Source organism: Ranitomeya variabilis, chromosome 3 (genome assembly GCF_051348905.1).
Source record: "Ranitomeya variabilis isolate aRanVar5 chromosome 3, aRanVar5.hap1, whole genome shotgun sequence".
NCBI classification, from domain to species: Eukaryota; Metazoa; Chordata; class Amphibia; order Anura; family Dendrobatidae; genus Ranitomeya; species Ranitomeya variabilis.
The window spans coordinates 518,313,306-518,329,910 of NC_135234.1; the positions used below are offsets into that span (position 1 = coordinate 518,313,306).

Here is a 16,605-nt window from a genome sequence, read left to right on the forward strand (position 1 = left end):
TCCTCTTCTTCCCAGAGCCATAACTTTTTTATTTTTCCATCAATATGGCCATGTGAGGGCTTGTTTTCTGCAGGACAAGTTGTACTTTTGAACGACCTCATTGGTTTTAACATGTAGTGTAACAAAAAACAGGAAAAAAATTCCAAGTACGGTGAAATTGCAAAAAAAGTGCAATCCCACACTTGTTTTTTTGTTTGGCTTTTTTGCTAGGTTCACTAAATGCTAAAACTGACCTGCCATTATGATTCTCCAGGTCATTACGAGTTCATAGACACCAAACATGTCTAGGTTCTCTTTTTATCTGTGGTGAAAAAAAATTCCAAAGTTTGTATATATATATATATATATATATATATATATATATATATATATATATATATATATATATATATATATATATGTATACGGTATATATATATATATATATATATATATATATATATATATATATATATATATATATAGTTGTCATTTTCCGATACCCGGCCGTAGCATCTCCATTTTTCGGATCTGGGACTGGGTGAGGGCTTATTTTTTGCACGCCGATCTGATGTCTTTATTGCTAGAATTTTGGTGTAGATACGATCTTTTGATCACCCGTTATTGCATTTTATTGCAATGTTGCAGCGCCCCAAAAAACGTAATTCTGGCATTTCGATTTTTTTCTCGCTACGCCGTTTACAGATTGGATTATAATTCTTTTTTATATTGATAGATCGGACGATTCTGAACGCGGCGATACCAAATGTGTGTATATTTGATTTTTTTTATTGTTTTATTTTGAATGGGGCAAAATAACTTTCATATTTTATTTTTTAAATATTTTTAAAAACTTTTTTTTTTACTTGCTTCAATAGTCTCTATGGGAGACTAGAAGCTGCAGTTGTCCGATCGCCTGCAGCCCTGCTCTACGTAGCAGATATGCTCACTTGCTATAAGTGCCGACCATCAGGCGGCGCTCATATAGATCTAGCAATGACAATTACAGTGGTCTGCTGCTGACCCAGGATAGTCATGCTAACCCATTGGTGACCAGCGATCATGTGACAGTGGCGCCAATGTCTGTCATTGGATGTTAAGGGGTTAAAGAACATGTGATGTAAATTGTAACCTGTCAAGTGTTTTGTTACCATTTTTATATAATATACCGTCATGGCCAAAAGTTCTGAGACTGACAGAAATTATGGTTTTCACAAACTTTGCTGCTTCAATGTTTTTAGATCTTTTAGTCAGATGTTTCTATGATTCCTGAAGTACAATTATAAGCATCTCAAAAGTGTTTTCACACTTTTATTGAGAAATACATCAGGATTAAAGGGAACCTGTCACCCCCCCCCCCCCCAGCTTTTTTCACTAAAAGAGCCACCTTGTGCAGCAGTGCTGCATTCTGACAAGGTGGCTCTTTTATTTGGGATCCCTTCCAACGCTGAAATATTCGTTTTTAGAATTTGCCCGCCATACCTGTAGTCTGTCCGGGGGCATGTCTTTTCCCCTGGACACAAACGCCTCCCAGCCATCACTCATTTCCTCCGTGCGCCGGGCGCATGCCCGAAAAAGGAACTTGCAGCGCAGGCGTCGGGAACGTTAATGAAGACAGAGGAGACGGCGCCCGGCACATGGAGGAAATGAGTGATGGCTGGGAGGCGTTTGTGTCCGGGCGGAAAAGACATGCCCCCCGGACAGACTACAGGTATGGCGAACAAATTATAAAAACGAATATTTCAGCATTGGAAGGAACCCCAAATAAAAGAGCCACCTTGACAGAATGCAGCATTAGTGCTGCACAAGGTGGCTCTTTTAGTTACAAATGCCTGGGGGGGGGGGTGACAGGTTCCCTTTAAGTAAAATACCGGATTACTCACCGGTAATGCTCTTTTATAGAGCCCACGACAGCACCCACTAGAGAGAGAGGGGATCCGCCCCTAGGAACAGGAAACCTACAGAGAGATAAAAGGGGTGGCCCCCCCTCGCTCCTCAAGTTGTTTTACAGAGAATAGGAGGAACCGCCGCCAGGTTTTAGTTAATAGGTTCAGATATATACATACATATTTACAATCTTATACTACATCTTTCTAATATTTACACCTCACCAAAAAGGCACCACGTGCAACTATATAAAGAAAAGGGAGGGATGTGAATGGGTGCTGTCGTGGGATCTATAAAAGAGCATTACCGGTGAGTAATCCGGTATTTTCTATTCGCCACGACAGCACCCCCTAGAGAGATTTACAGAGACTATAGATTGGGTGGGTTAACTGAGTCAAGAACCGAAACCCCAAAAGTTAGATCAGAAGCAGCAGATAGGTCTAATCTATAGTGCCTATAAAAGGTACCAGGCGAAGCCCAAGTTGCGGCCTTACATATAAGGTCGATTGGCACGTTTGCCCTTTCTGCCCAGGAAGTCGACAAGGCCCTTGTAGAATGTGCTCCCACATGCATTGGAGGATCTCTTCCTTTAGCCTTATATGCCAAGATTATGGCTTCTCTGATCCAGCGAGATAACGTGCCTTTCGTGACTCTGGAACCTTTGGTTTTACCCTGAAAAGACACAAAGAGGGCCCTACTCTTCCTCCAGTCCCTAGTTCTCTCTAAATAGGCCAGAACAGTCCTTTTTACATCTAGGGTATGAAGTCTTACTTCTTCTGGAGTTGAGTGGTCTTTATAAAAAGTAGGCAATAGGATCTCCTGGGATCCATGAAAACTAGCGGCTACCTTAGGCAGGTAACATGGGTCTGTCTTCAAAACTATTCTATCTGGTGTTACCGATAGGAATGGAGGATCTATTGACAAGGCCTGTAGGTCGCTCACTCTTCTAGCTGATACCAATGCCACTAATAATATCGCTTTCAACGAGATGTTCTTTAATGAGGCTGTATGAAGAGGCTCAAACGGGCTCTGTGTCAATGCATCCAGGACCAAAGATAGATCCCACTGGGGCACCTGTGGTATATTTATTGGTTTCGATCGTTCACATGCAGATATAAAACGGGATATCCACCTATCACCTGCGACATCATAACTAAAAAGGGCCCCTAAAGCTGAAATCTGAACTTTCAGAGTATTAACAGAAAGTCCCAACTCCAGTCCTTTTTGCAAGAACTCTAGTATTGAAAATATAGGCACCTCTGAAAAAATTTGCGTTGTATGAAGCTCAAGAAATTTTCTCCAGACCCTGACATAAATTTTGGTAGTAGAAGGCTTTCTACTCTTCATGAGAGTATCTACTAACCCACTAGAAAATCCCCTGCTACTTAGTAACTGCCTCTCAAATTCCAAACAGTCAAGTTCATGCCCTTTACTTGAGGATGGAAGAACGGTCCCTGAGACAACAGGTCCTTGGTCTGAGGCAGAATCCAAGGGTCCGTAATTGACATTGCCCTGAGCCATGAAAACCATGGCCTTTTGGGCCAAAAAGGGGCTATCAACAGAACTCTTGCCCCTTCCTCCCTTATTTTTCTTATCACTATAGGCAATAGATTCCATGGGGGAAATGCATATGCCAGGTCGAATGTCCATGGTACCTGAAGGGCATCGAATATGTCTGGATTGTCTAGCCTGCACAGGGAGGCAAACATTCTGACTTGACGGTTGGACCTTGTTGAGAACAAGTCTATCTGAGGCATGCCCCATCGGGCTGTTATCAATCTGAAAACTCTCCTGTTGAGCACCCATTCTCCCTGATGAAGGGTGTGACGGCTGAGGAAATCGGCCTGAAAGTTGTCTATGCCTCTTATGTGTACCGCTGACAAGGATAGCAGATGACTTTCGGCTAACATCATGATGTCTGATGCCACCTCCATGAGAGTGTCCGACCGTGTACCTCCTTGATGGTTTAGATAGGCCACCGCAGAGGTGTTGTCGGAGAGGACCCTTGTGTGAGAGCCTCGTAGCTGAGGAAGAAAATGGAGTAGAGAATAATATATAGCTCTTAATTCCTTAACATTAGAAGAATTATTAGACTCTGATATAGACCAAAGACCCTGAACCACCTGATCCTGAAGATGTGCTCCCCAACCTTCAGGACTAGCGTCTGTGGTGACTATCTTTGAAGGAGAGATTACCCATAGAACTCCTTTTGACAGATTTTCCCAATTCAACCACCATGCAAGGGAGTGTACCACTTCTGATGGTAGAAAAATTGTTTGATCTAAACGTCCCTGACTTTTAATACTCTCTTGTAATACGAATTTCTGCAGCTGCCTGGTATGAAATTGTGCCCACTCAACTGCAGGAATGCAAGAAGTTAAAGAACCTAGCAATGACATGGCACTCCTCAACGACATACTACGTCTATTGGTCGCTAAGTTTACTTTATCAATTATGGAGGTTTTTTTATTTTCTGGCAGGAAACATACTTGATCAACCGAATCTAAAAGGAGACCAAGGAACTTTTGACATATAACAGGGCGGAGTCTGGATTTTTCCCAGTTGATAATCCAGCCCAGTGTTTGTAAAGAAAATACCACCTCTTCTAATCTCCGCTCACACTGTAAGGAGTCTTTTCCCACTATTAGTAAATCATCCAGATACGGAATGACCAGTGTGTTTTTTAAACGTAAAAAGGACATTACCTCCAACAATAATTTAGTGAACACCCTCGGAGCCATTGATAGGCCAAAGGGCATTGCCCTGTACTGCAGATGACAAACCTGACCATCCATTACAACTGCTACCCGAAGAAACTGCTGGTGTAACCGGTGTATAGGCAGATGGTAGTAAGCATCCTTAAGATCCAGCACCACCATGTAACAGTTGGGAAATAAATTTTTTATGGCCGACCGAATGGACTCCATCTTAAAGGCTTTAGGTCTTATGAAGGTGTTCAACGTCCTCAAATTAAATATAGTCCTAAAGGACCCATCAGGCTTAGTAATTAGAAATAAGGGTGAATAAAAACCCTTTCCTATTTGAGATGGTGGAACTTTTATTAGAACTTGTTTGGACAAAAGAGATTTGATTTCAGTTTCCAGTGCCTCTTGCTGTGGCCTGGATTTTAGGGAGGTAAGAAGAAAAGAATCAGGAGGTGTCCGGATGAAGTCTAAGGTGAGGCCTGACGAAATTAAATTTATGGCCCAAGTATTAGCCGTTATATCTTTCCACTGTTTAACAAATTGTAGCAGTCTACCGCCCACCGGTGGAATAGGGTTCTCGGAACTTATCCCCTGGCCTGAAGGGACGCTTATTGAACAAATTTCCCTTCTGCCTGAATTCCCTGTTACTCCAGCGGTCTTTAAAGCCTCCTTTCCTTCCGAATGGCGGCTTCCTGAACGCCCTTCTGTAGGAAGGAATAAAGGGATTAGGGAACCCCTTCTTCCTTTCACCCGCCTTAGTGAGTATGTCATCCAGGACAGCTCCAAAGAGGTACTCACCCTGACAGGGTATGGCACACAACTTAGATCTGGACTGGGCATCCCCCTTCCAGTTCTTTAACCACAATGCACGACGAGCCGTGTTAGAGAGGTTAGCTGATCTAGCCGCCAGGCGGAGAGAGTCTATTGAGAGGCATCGGATATATACGTCGCAGCCCCCTTAATCAATGGAATAGAGGCCCGCAACTTCTCTCTGGAAACGCCACTCTTGATATTTTGATCTAGTTGTTCCAGCCAAACTAACATGGATCTGCTAGTACATGTGGCTGAGATTGCTGGTTTAAATGCAGTAACACAGGCCTCCCATGATTTCTTAAGAAGTGCGTCAGATTTTCTATCCATAGGGTCGGATAAAGAACCTGCATCCTCTACTGGCAAAGAGGAACGGCGAGCGGTGGATGCCACAGCTGCATCAACCTTTGGTACTTTAGCCCAGGTGGCCAAGTCCTCATCATCAAAGGGGTAGCGCCTCTTACAGGACACTGGCACAAACCCCTTTTGTCCCTTACTCCACTCCTTTTTGACAAGGTCCTTTATAGCCTGGTTTACCAGAAACACATGGCCTTTCCGTTGAGAGAGACCCGCGAACATCACCTCCTGCTGAGTCTGAGGTTCTCTAGATTCCGAAACCCCCATAGTACTCCTTACTGACTTAACCAGGTTATTTATGCCATCAGTAGGAAAACAAACATAGTCCTCCTCATCCGAGGAACCCGATAACGGAGAGACGTCTGACTCAACTTCCCCACTTTCTGCCGACGTGTCAGCCTTAGGCGATGATGCTCTGCTACCTCTCCTTTCAATATTCACAGATGGACCACTTCCTAAAGACTGAAGCTCCTCCCGAATCATAAGCCGTATTTCATTCATTTTAACAGACTCTTCCTGCTGCAAGGTGTTATTTATACAAGTCTGGCACAGCTTTTTACTATAGGCATCAGGTAAGGGCTCAGTACATATTGCACACTGCATGTGCTTGGTCTTCCCTGTCCTCTTTGCCTACAAAACATAAGGAGAGGAGACCAAAATAAGCTTCCATGAAGCTAAATAAACACTCACCCTGAAGTATCTCTGTATACCGGGTCTCGGCTCTTTTGCCCGGCCTGGGGTGTGCCACGGGACGACCTCCTCCCTGACTTGTCAGTGGAGTCGCTCACTTTTGAGTGTCCACTATTCCTCTTTCTGACCACTTCACTGGGTCCAGCTAACTCCTCCATAGGGCGCTCACACACTTCCTCATGGGACGACATGCTGACGCACCCTTTGCACAGCTGAGCTGTAATTTATAGCGCCGGACCTCACACACCATTTCCTGCCCCTTTTTTTTTTTTTTAACCTCCGCTGCAGTGTAGCCCAGGGGGAAGGAACCGCTCATAGAATCCAATATGGCGGCTCCCCCGGAAATGAAACTATGACCCCGGAGTTCAGGGAGCGCCGCTGCACTGCGCACGCGCCGGCGTCCCTGCAGCTTGCCGGCCGATCACACGCCCCCCGCATCCATCCACCTGAGGGACCGGGAAAAGCGACGCCGACCTCCGCAAGGCAGCACCGCTATGTCTGGAGGCCCCATTACCTGAGGTACATGCTGCTCCGTCGGTCATATTTCACAACGATGTCCCAGCAGGGATATCGTTGTCTCGCAGTCAGCCGCAGCAGATGAGGGGGGAGCCAGCAGGAACCCCCGACTCTGTTTATCCGCCCTGGAGCCCCTGTTGCTCAGCAGAGGCGGACAGGCGGCATCCAGGCGGACCTTCCTCTTCTTTTTAGCACTCCATAGAGTCTTCTCTGTGGGTTCCCCTTTAGGAACAGGAAACCAACTGAGGAGCGAGGGGGGGCCACCCCTTTTATCTCTCTGTAGGTTTCCTGTTCCTAGGGGCGGATGCCCTCTCTCTCTAGTGGGTGCTGTCGTGGCGAATAGAAAAACTCGATATTTACAGTGCTGACATTTATTTTTCAAAACTTTTGCCCTTCGGCCTGGCATGCTGGATAACAGCTTATGGGCCAAATCCTGACTGATAGCAACTCCAGAGATTGAAACGTATCACAGTATCTGTGTTTTTGTTTGACCACTTGCTTTTTGAGGATTGACCACAGGATCTTAATGTGATTGAGATCTGGGGAGTTTCCTCACAGTAGACCAAAAATTTCAATGTGCTGTTCACTGAGACACTTAGTTATCACTTTTGCCGTGTGATAAGCTCTCTCATCGTGCTGGAAAAAAACATTGTTCATTACCAAATGTCTCCAATATCATTGGGAGAAGTTGCTCTTAGAGCATGGGCCTGTGTGATTTCAAATGCCAGGGCTGAATTTCAGCCCCAGTCCGTACCTGGTACCATTCTGGCAGAAACGATACTGAGTTGCCAATTCATGTGCACAGAACATAAATTGAGAAATATCTACTATGTGCAACTGCCTGGAATGGTTAACAATGGTGGATTGGATAATTGTCAGGACCCTTTTGAGTTAACAGGAACTCCCTCATCAAATAGAGAGGTTTTTCCACTTTTACAAAAGTTGACTCCAACTGCTAAAGTAAAAAAATAAATAGTTTTAGTACTTGCCGTCCAATGGTCCAGCTACCCGCTGTTACTCGAGAGTTTATATTTTGGTTGCAGCAAGGCCATCATGACCACAAAACACATTACTGATGCAAATTACTTTGTTCGGTGGCTCATGACGTCAAAAACAGCAGTGCCATTAAGCTCAGTGACTGGCTGCAGAGGTGATGTGTGCTGTCAACTTAATGTCACCTCTGCAAGCAAAACACACACACACACACACACACCATAGAAGCGACGTGGAGTCAAGGACCAAGGAATGGTGAGTACTATTTCTAATTGTTGAGGTCCACATTTTCTTTATATGGAAAATCTCTAATAATTAATAGTCAACTTTATATAAGGATTAACCAATAGATCATATACAACACTTCACAAGGTATTCAGAAACAGGTGATTGACAAACCATTTAATGCATAATCCTTGATCAACATAGGCATTACCAATGTCCTTAGAATCAGGACTCAAGGATGTTAGCACCATTAAGGCTTGCAACACAAGCCCTCTGTTCTGCTGATCAGTAGTGGTCCTTACAGTACGATCAACATAGAGCTATCAATTATAATGTATCCAGTGGGAGTTCAAGAGTCAATTCCAAAAGCGTATTCAGGAACTAAGCCGAGTCAGAACCACAGATGCCAATAATAACACAATAAGATAGTATACTATACAATAAATGACACTCGCGGGGAGTGAAGTGGAAATATATAGGGCACTCTGTAGTCCCATTGGCCACCAAACCTGCCCTCTGTTTAGTCACCTATGTTTGGCCATTAGACCTTTTTACGTTATATGGATGGCTCAAACGGCATCCAGTATCAATGGAGGCATCAAGCCCACCAGGAATAGAGCATGACATTACGACGCTAATATCATAACTTAATTCAAAAATGTTACTCTACTCCCTGACTGGAGTAGCATTTCTGGCAAGGCGCATGCCCCGTGACGAATTTGGCACATCTTACCCCACCACGACGCTTTATTAAGACTGAATAGGATGGACATATTTCAAAAATAAGAATACATCTTTTTAAATACTTCTACTCATGGTTCTTATTGTCTGCTATGGAAAAAAAAGAAAGAAACAGAATCAAAACTTTCTTGATTACACGGGGTCTTCTGTTCTGACCGCACTCCATGTGACCAATGCATAAACCACCATTTAGTGACCTCTTTAGATGGCCGATTTTTATCTCTGGTCTAACAATTGTTTTGTCATGTTTATGTGAAAAAAAAAAAGTTTACTATACAGTATATAAAATATAGATACTATATTATGGATATTCAGATGGCGATTTCATGCAAGATTGTTCAATTATTGTTTAAAAACAGTTGCTTCTATAGAGGACAGAAGAAGAAGAAAAAAAGCAGCTCTTACACCATAAATTGCTCATATGATGCTAAAAAAAATGAATAAGCGATCGTGCATTTCTTCCTATGAAGAAGCTTTCTCTGTGAAATCTTTATATCACAAGAATAACGCCATGTGTCAGCATATTATTCCCATAGTAACCGAATTATTATGCTGGAGTGGCCATTCCAACATCCAAGTATTGTTCCCGTGCGATTGAGCCCTCGTGATGTATGGTCCTTTTAATTAACACTTGAAGTTTCAGTGCTGATTCCACGCTGTGTTCTTGAGCTTTCACAAGAGTGATATATGACACAGGCGGAAAACAGCACACAGCAATTTCCACTGCAGGAAAATGCACAAATCTGATCGGGTGAGAATCCAGCACCCAGAGAATGAGATGATGCTAGAAAATAAAGAAAATGCCAACTGCATACTGAAGTCCCCAATGACATTGAAGGCATGCACAGATATACACCCCCAACTGGCAGCAATTAGCCTCTCCCCCATAGGCAGCATTCATGCCGCAGGGTAATGCACACAGCCATGTGCACATGCCGGGTTTATCCCTAGAAAGCTGGGTAGCCATGCATGACATTCAGCCTCCCCAAGCACCTTGGAAGGACAGTCCGCTATAAATGGAGCAAGAACACTAAGATCAGACAACTCCTACCAGTATTTAGAAAAACCGCATTTAATCTCTGCATCAGCTCTTCTATGGCCATCTCTACGAATGTCGACGTTCACTTGAAGGAGAAACGGTCCACAGAAAGCATTTTCTTCCTTCGTCTGCTGAAGAAGCAGCCAGGCTACAGCAGAGCTCCCCAGCACTGCATTTCAATTAGCTCCAGGTCCTTGCTTGACACAAAAGGAGGTGGTAAGAGAGCACAGGCTCCGCAACACACAGGCGGCTCGCTCACCATTGGAGGTGCTGTCATTATGAGTCTTCATCACGTCAGGATCAGTTCACACTAATCAGTATTATTTCCCCTTTTCTGTGCTCACCGTAATAAAACACAACATAGTAACGCCATACATCGGTGCCTTACAGAGAAAAAAATATTACATGATGACAATTTTTTTTTTGTAAAACATCTGATGTGTGTAACCTTCACTATTCTTCTTTCAGACCATTTTTACATATGGAAACAATGGTAAGGCTGCAAAGATGTCTGACCTGACCTCCCTCTCCAAAAAAACAAAACAAAAAAAACCAAACCTTTTTTTGTAGAGATATGATGTGCCAGTCATGAGAAATCAGGATTAGAAGCCATATGCAAATCAAGCTTGAGGTGCAACAGGGGCGTGTCAGTACAGGACTGCTTCTTACAGTGTTTACCACGACCCCAATACTGCATCAGTCTGATTTGCATATGGCTTCTACGTTAGATTTCTCAGTACTGGCACATCAGATTAAAAAAAAAAAATGATATTGTTATTGGGGGGAAAATGTCTATACAGTCACACCACTACTTCCATATGTAAAAGCGTGCCAATAGAATCCCTTTAAGCATCAGTCAACACTACAGCCATATTACTTAAGTCATACCCCTATACAGCCATACTACTACTACCATATGTAAAAATGTGTGACTGGTTCACCTTTAAAAGGACTAGTTCTGTTAGCACAGCGGCCAACCACGTACATACACCTTCCCGCAATCTCCACACACCCTCTTTGATTGACAACTCTGATTTCATAGAGCCAGTGATGGAAGGAGATAGATGGAAACCAAGCAGGTGGTAAGGTGTATGTAAATGATTGGTTCCGCCATGAAGCGCCAAGCACCTGTACTTGGCTTCAAAAGTCATTCAACAGACCCTTTAAGCTGTGCCTATTGTATTCAGATTGTCACTATATAGGTGTGTGATTGCTACTGTATGCAACACTCCAACAATGGAAGGCTAAAGCAAAACTACAGTATATCAATATTAGAAAAAATAGTAAATAAAAATGGATTATTTATTGGCCCAATAAGTTTTTTCGCCATTGGTATCTACTTTGTGTGAACACATTCTGAATGGAAAAAAGTGCCCACGAGGTGCAAATACTGTTAGCAGGGAAAACACTATTTAAAAGAGATATTTTCGTTACCATAAAATTTCTCTCGGGGCCTTCATTGGGGGACACAGGTAACTATAGGTAACCATGGGTGTGTGCTGCTTCCGCTAGGAGGTTGACACTAGGCAAAAAAATAATTAGCTCCTGCTCAGGGGTATACACCCACCGACTGGCACAAAACTCATCAATTAGTGGCAAAGCAGTAGGAGATGCAATAATAACACAACAATGAACAAGCCCAACAAAAGGCACATAGACCCAACATAGGCACAAACCAGGGAGGGGGCTGTGTCCCCCAATGAAGGCTCTAAGAAAGAGATTTTACGGTTAGTACCAAAAATCCCTCTTTATTGCTTCATTGGTGGACACAGGTAACTATGGGACATCCTAAAGCAGCCCCCAAGGGAGGGAGCAGAATAAGTAGGACAAGTTAAGTTGGATGGCAGGCGACCGCTGCCTGCAGCATCTTTCTGCTCAAGCCAGCATCAGCCGAGGCATGGGTATGAACCCTGTAGAATCTCGTGAAGGTGTGCAAAGATGACCAGGTCGTGTCCTTGCAAATCTGAGATGCAGAGACCGGGTGGAAAACAGCCCAGGAGGCCCCCACCGCCCGGGTGGAGTGAGCCCTCATCCACGTAGGAGGATGTCTGTCCTTAACTCGACATGGCTCCAGTATCGCCGAGCGAATCCAGCGAGCGATTGTGGATTTGGAAGCTGAACAACCCTTATGACAACCCTCAGAGATGACAAACAAGGTGTCAGATTGTAGGATAGAAGCAGTTCTTGAGCGGCAGAAGTGAAGAGCTCTGACTAAATCCAGCATGTGGAGAGACTTCTCCAGGGGATGAAATGGAGAAGGAAAGAGAGACGGGTTGAACTTTCTCTTCATTAATGTGGAAGGAAGATACTACCTTAGGCAGGAAAGAACAGGCCTGAGAACCACTTTGTCCTGATGTAGAACAAGGAACGGGGAACGGCAAGAGAGCCTCTAGCTCAGAAACTCTCCTGATGGATGTGCTGGCTATCAAAAAGGCAACGTTCCATGAAAGGAGGGAAAATAGAATGTCCTTAATGAGTTCGGAAAGAGGTTAATGCAGAACTCATAGAACAAGATTCGGCCCTACTGATGGAGACCTTGGTGGCCATTCAACTGGCCCACGACGACCATCATGATTATGTGTTGCCCTCTTTATGCACTGAAGATGGCACGTTCCCTGAGTTTTTCCAGCAAGATGGTGCACCACCACAATATGGGTGTCAGGTCCGAGCATTCCAACATGAACAGTTTCATGGAAAGTGGATTGGTCGTCGTGGGCCAGTTGAATGGCCACCAAGGTCTCCCGATCTGATGCCCTTTTATCTTTGGGGTCATCTGAAGGCAATTATCTACGCTGTGAAGATACGAGATGTGCAGCATCTGAAACAACGGATACTGGAAGCTTGTGCTAGCATTTCTTCTGCGGTGTTGCTATCAGTGTGTAAAGAGGGTTTCATTGACAATCCAAAACAATGGGCAACACTTTGAACACATTTTATAAGTGGTCATAAACTTGTAAATAACTCACGAAAGAATAAAGCTATGTTAAAACTAAGCACACCATTGATTTAGTTGCGAAATTCTCAGTAAGTTTGATGTGTCACATGACCCTCTTCCCATTGGAAAAAATAAAGTTGGATCCAAAATGGCTGACTTCAAAATGGCCGCCATGGTCACCACCCATCTTGAAAGGTTTTTCCCCCTCTCATATACTAATGTGCCACAAACAGGAAGATGATATCGCCAACCATTCCAATTTTATTTAGGTGTATCCATATAAATGGCCCACCCTGTAGTTATGTAGACAAGTATGCAACTCTGCACTGGCACTTTTGTTATTTAGTCTTTGATGGTATATTAATACTCTATAAATTGAACTTATGTACTGTGTTGTTTACACTCTTTTTGTGATTTTGACTGTGTACTTCTGCTATTGGTGACTTTTGGATACCAGATAATTTTAAACTTTAATGCTACACTCTTTTGCATATTGTTTGAGCCTTGCTCATTGGTGTATGACTGGCCTACTATTGTTGTTTCTGTCAGATGTTCCCCACACTCTGAGGCATTTTGTTTATGTATCTACTTTTTAATCATTTTTTCTAATAAAATATTGTTCTTAAATCTATTGGATTGACACTTGTATCCCTATTATCACAAGAGTGATTTGCTGGTGGTGGTACTGTTGATTCTTTATGTAAACAAGCAACAGAATCATTGGCCAGTCTCGCATATGCTAATACTATCAGCCAATGAACAGGGAAACTAAAGAGCAAAGGCTGAAACATCATAGGCATGTACTTATCAACTTCTAGCAAATGTATCCAAAGCAGACCACAAATGAAACCGCAGTAATGTTAAAGAAGCACTCTCATCAAAGATTATATCCTCATAATATATTGCAGTCATCATATTATACAGCACTGTGTACTTACAATTGCTCATTTTGCCTTTCTAACCAACTAATTCTTCTCATCATAATTCTCATCATAATTTTAATGATAAAGGCACTGAAGTGGATGCAACCCCACTGGCAATCATTAGATGCAATGTTGCGATTGACGCTGCAAGTTTCAGGTTACGTGATAACGGTTTGAGATCTAACCTTTTTCTTTCAGTGCTTATTACCTTTTCTTCCTCTTAAAACTTTTAGGCTATGTGCCCATGTTCAGGATTTTTCGCTTTTTTTCAGCGGTTTTCCACTGCAAAAATGCTTAAAAAACACTTACATTAAGCATCCCATCATTTTAATGCATTCCGCAATTTTTGTGCCCATGCTGCGCTTTTTTTCCACAAAAAAACGCATTGCGGAAAAAAATGCAGCATATTCATTCATTTTGCGGAAAATCTGCGGACTTGACGCTATATTATTTTATTGGGAACCTCCGGAAAAAAAAAACGCGAAAAAGCCACAAAAAAAGACCAAAAAAAACGCAATAAAAACGTGAATAAAAAGGGAGCGGATTTCCTGCGAAAGGAGTCCGGATTTGCTCAGGAAAATTCTGCAAACATTCCTGAACGTGGGCACATAGCCTAAGGATTACTCCCAGAATCCAAGGTTTTATCAGATCTTGAGAACGGGGCGCTGAAACACAGGATCATAGCTTTGCAGTGCCCCATCATAAATGGAACAGAGTTGCAAAAGCTTGACCATTCATGGTCTTTGGGACTGCCGAAATAGCCTCATACTGTCTTTGGCTTTCCCACTGACAATAAATGAAGGACATGTTGAGAATCTGCCCATCTGCTCCATTCACGACAGGGCTCTGGAGGACAGGGACACCTGAGCACTATAATCAGAATCACCCCCAGCAAATAGTAAGTTATCACCTATCCTATCAATAGAAGACACCTTTTTATTCTTAAAATAACCATTTAGCTGCTTCCTGGATTCAGCCTTAGTATTTGTATCCATTAAGAGGCTAAGGGAACATAGTACTACTTGATTCTTCTATATTAATTGTTGATTTGGCAGAGATTGTGAACTCTATTGGGGAGAGACTACAGGAGCGAAGATTTACAAGACAAAATATGGGAGAATTTAGTTGCAAATGGAACAACCCGCCTCCTCCCCACCCAGCAACGCTGTGAAAAAGACCCAGGTCGAAACGTTGAATATCATTGTCGCATTTCTCCCTGGACCCTGATGTATTTTTACATGTCTGCACATAAATAATTCTTTGCATCTTTGGAATAAGAGTGTGCAGTGAATTACTCTCTACATGAGATCAGCAAACTGCAGGAAAAATTGGGACGTCAAAGTGCAAACTATAAGTACAACAGTATTTTCCTCAAACTACAATACATGAGTTTGGGTGTTAAGGGGTGCAAAACCCGTGCCTTGCCCTGGGCACTGGCAACCCATGCTTTGCCACTGACATGGAGTGCACTAAATAATGTGGAGCTTTTCGTTGTTTGGGATGTGGAATTTAAGGCATTTCTGGCCTTCTTGCCTGCCACAAGGAAGGTACGAACCGGCTGCAGAATAGTCCCAAAGTTGAGGCCCCCAAAATAGTTACCTATTGGTGGAGAAAGCATAGCTGGAAGATGGAATGGTATAGAATACCAATAAACAGGAGTGATGATGAAGGGTCGGGACAGTAGAAAAGTCACGAAAAGTGGAAAGTGATTGGAGACTAAAAGCTGAGCACTACCATGAGTCCTGTGTCATCTCAACAGTAAAGCATCAGGAGACCATTCATCAGTGGAGCTACTTTTCATCCAATGCCCACTTACAATTTTGCACTGCCATGAATAAATAACGGTATCTAAACATCCTCCAAGAGCAACTTCTCCCAATGATCCAAGAACAATTTGTGATGAACAACTCTTTTCCCAGCATTATGGGCAACCATGACTTGAGGCAATAAACAACTAAATATTGAAATTTTGTGTCCGGGCAGAAAAACGCCCAGATGTCCATTCTGTGGTCAATCCTCACAGCAGATGGACAAAGAAAACACTGAAATTGTGATAAACTTCAAGCAGGGATTAGGCAAGAATGGATTGCCATAGGTCAGGCTTTGTCCCAGAAGCTGGTATCCAACCTACCAAGGGGAATTAGGGAGGTCTTGAAAAATAATGATCAACACTGTAAATATTGAGTCTTTACAAAAACTTCATATATTTGTCAATAAAAGTGTAAAAACCTGTGAAATACTTATAGTTGTACTTCAGTAACTCTAGAAACATCTGACTCCTGCAACCTCCTGCTCTGTGGCCTCCCCTCGAACACTCTTGCACCCCTCCAATCTATTCTAAACTCTGCTGCCCCACTAATCCACCTGTCCCCCCGCTATTCCCCGGCCTCTCCCCTCTGTCAATCCCTGCAGTGGCTCCCCATGGCCCAGAGACTCCAGTACAAAAACCTAACCATGACCTACAAAGCCATCCACAACCTGTCTCCTCCATACATCTGTGACCTTGTCTCCCGGTACTTACCTACACGCAACCTCCGATCCTCACAAGATCTCCTTCTCTACTCCCCTCTTATCTCCTCTTCCCACAATCGTATACAAGATTTCTCTCGCGCATCCCCATACTCTGGAACCCTCTACCCCAACACATCAGACTCTCGCCTACCATCGAAGCCTTCAAAAAGAGCCTGAAGACCTACCTCTTCCGACAAGCCTACAACCTGCAGTAACCACCGATCGACCAAACCGCCGCATGACCAGCTCTATCCTTACCTACTGTATCCTCACCAATCCCTTGTAGATTGTGAG

General features: G+C 43.3%; 1 protein-coding gene across 9 annotated transcripts in view; it reads right to left on the reverse strand.

The window, feature by feature from the left end:
• The window catches only part of MCF2L (MCF.2 cell line derived transforming sequence like), a 376,751-nt gene that overhangs the window by 243,325 nt on the left and 116,821 nt on the right, over positions 1-16,605 (reverse strand). The window contains exon 1 of one of the 9 annotated variants that reach the window (XM_077296982.1): positions 9,955-10,195. The exons of the other annotated variants lie outside the window; for them this stretch is intronic. Within the exon in view, the coding sequence (XP_077153097.1) occupies positions 9,955-10,006 (52 nt within the window). The 5' untranslated portion in view covers positions 10,007-10,195. Of the gene's footprint in view, positions 1-9,954; positions 10,196-16,605 lie in introns of those variants that run through there. 9 annotated transcript variants of the gene reach the window in all.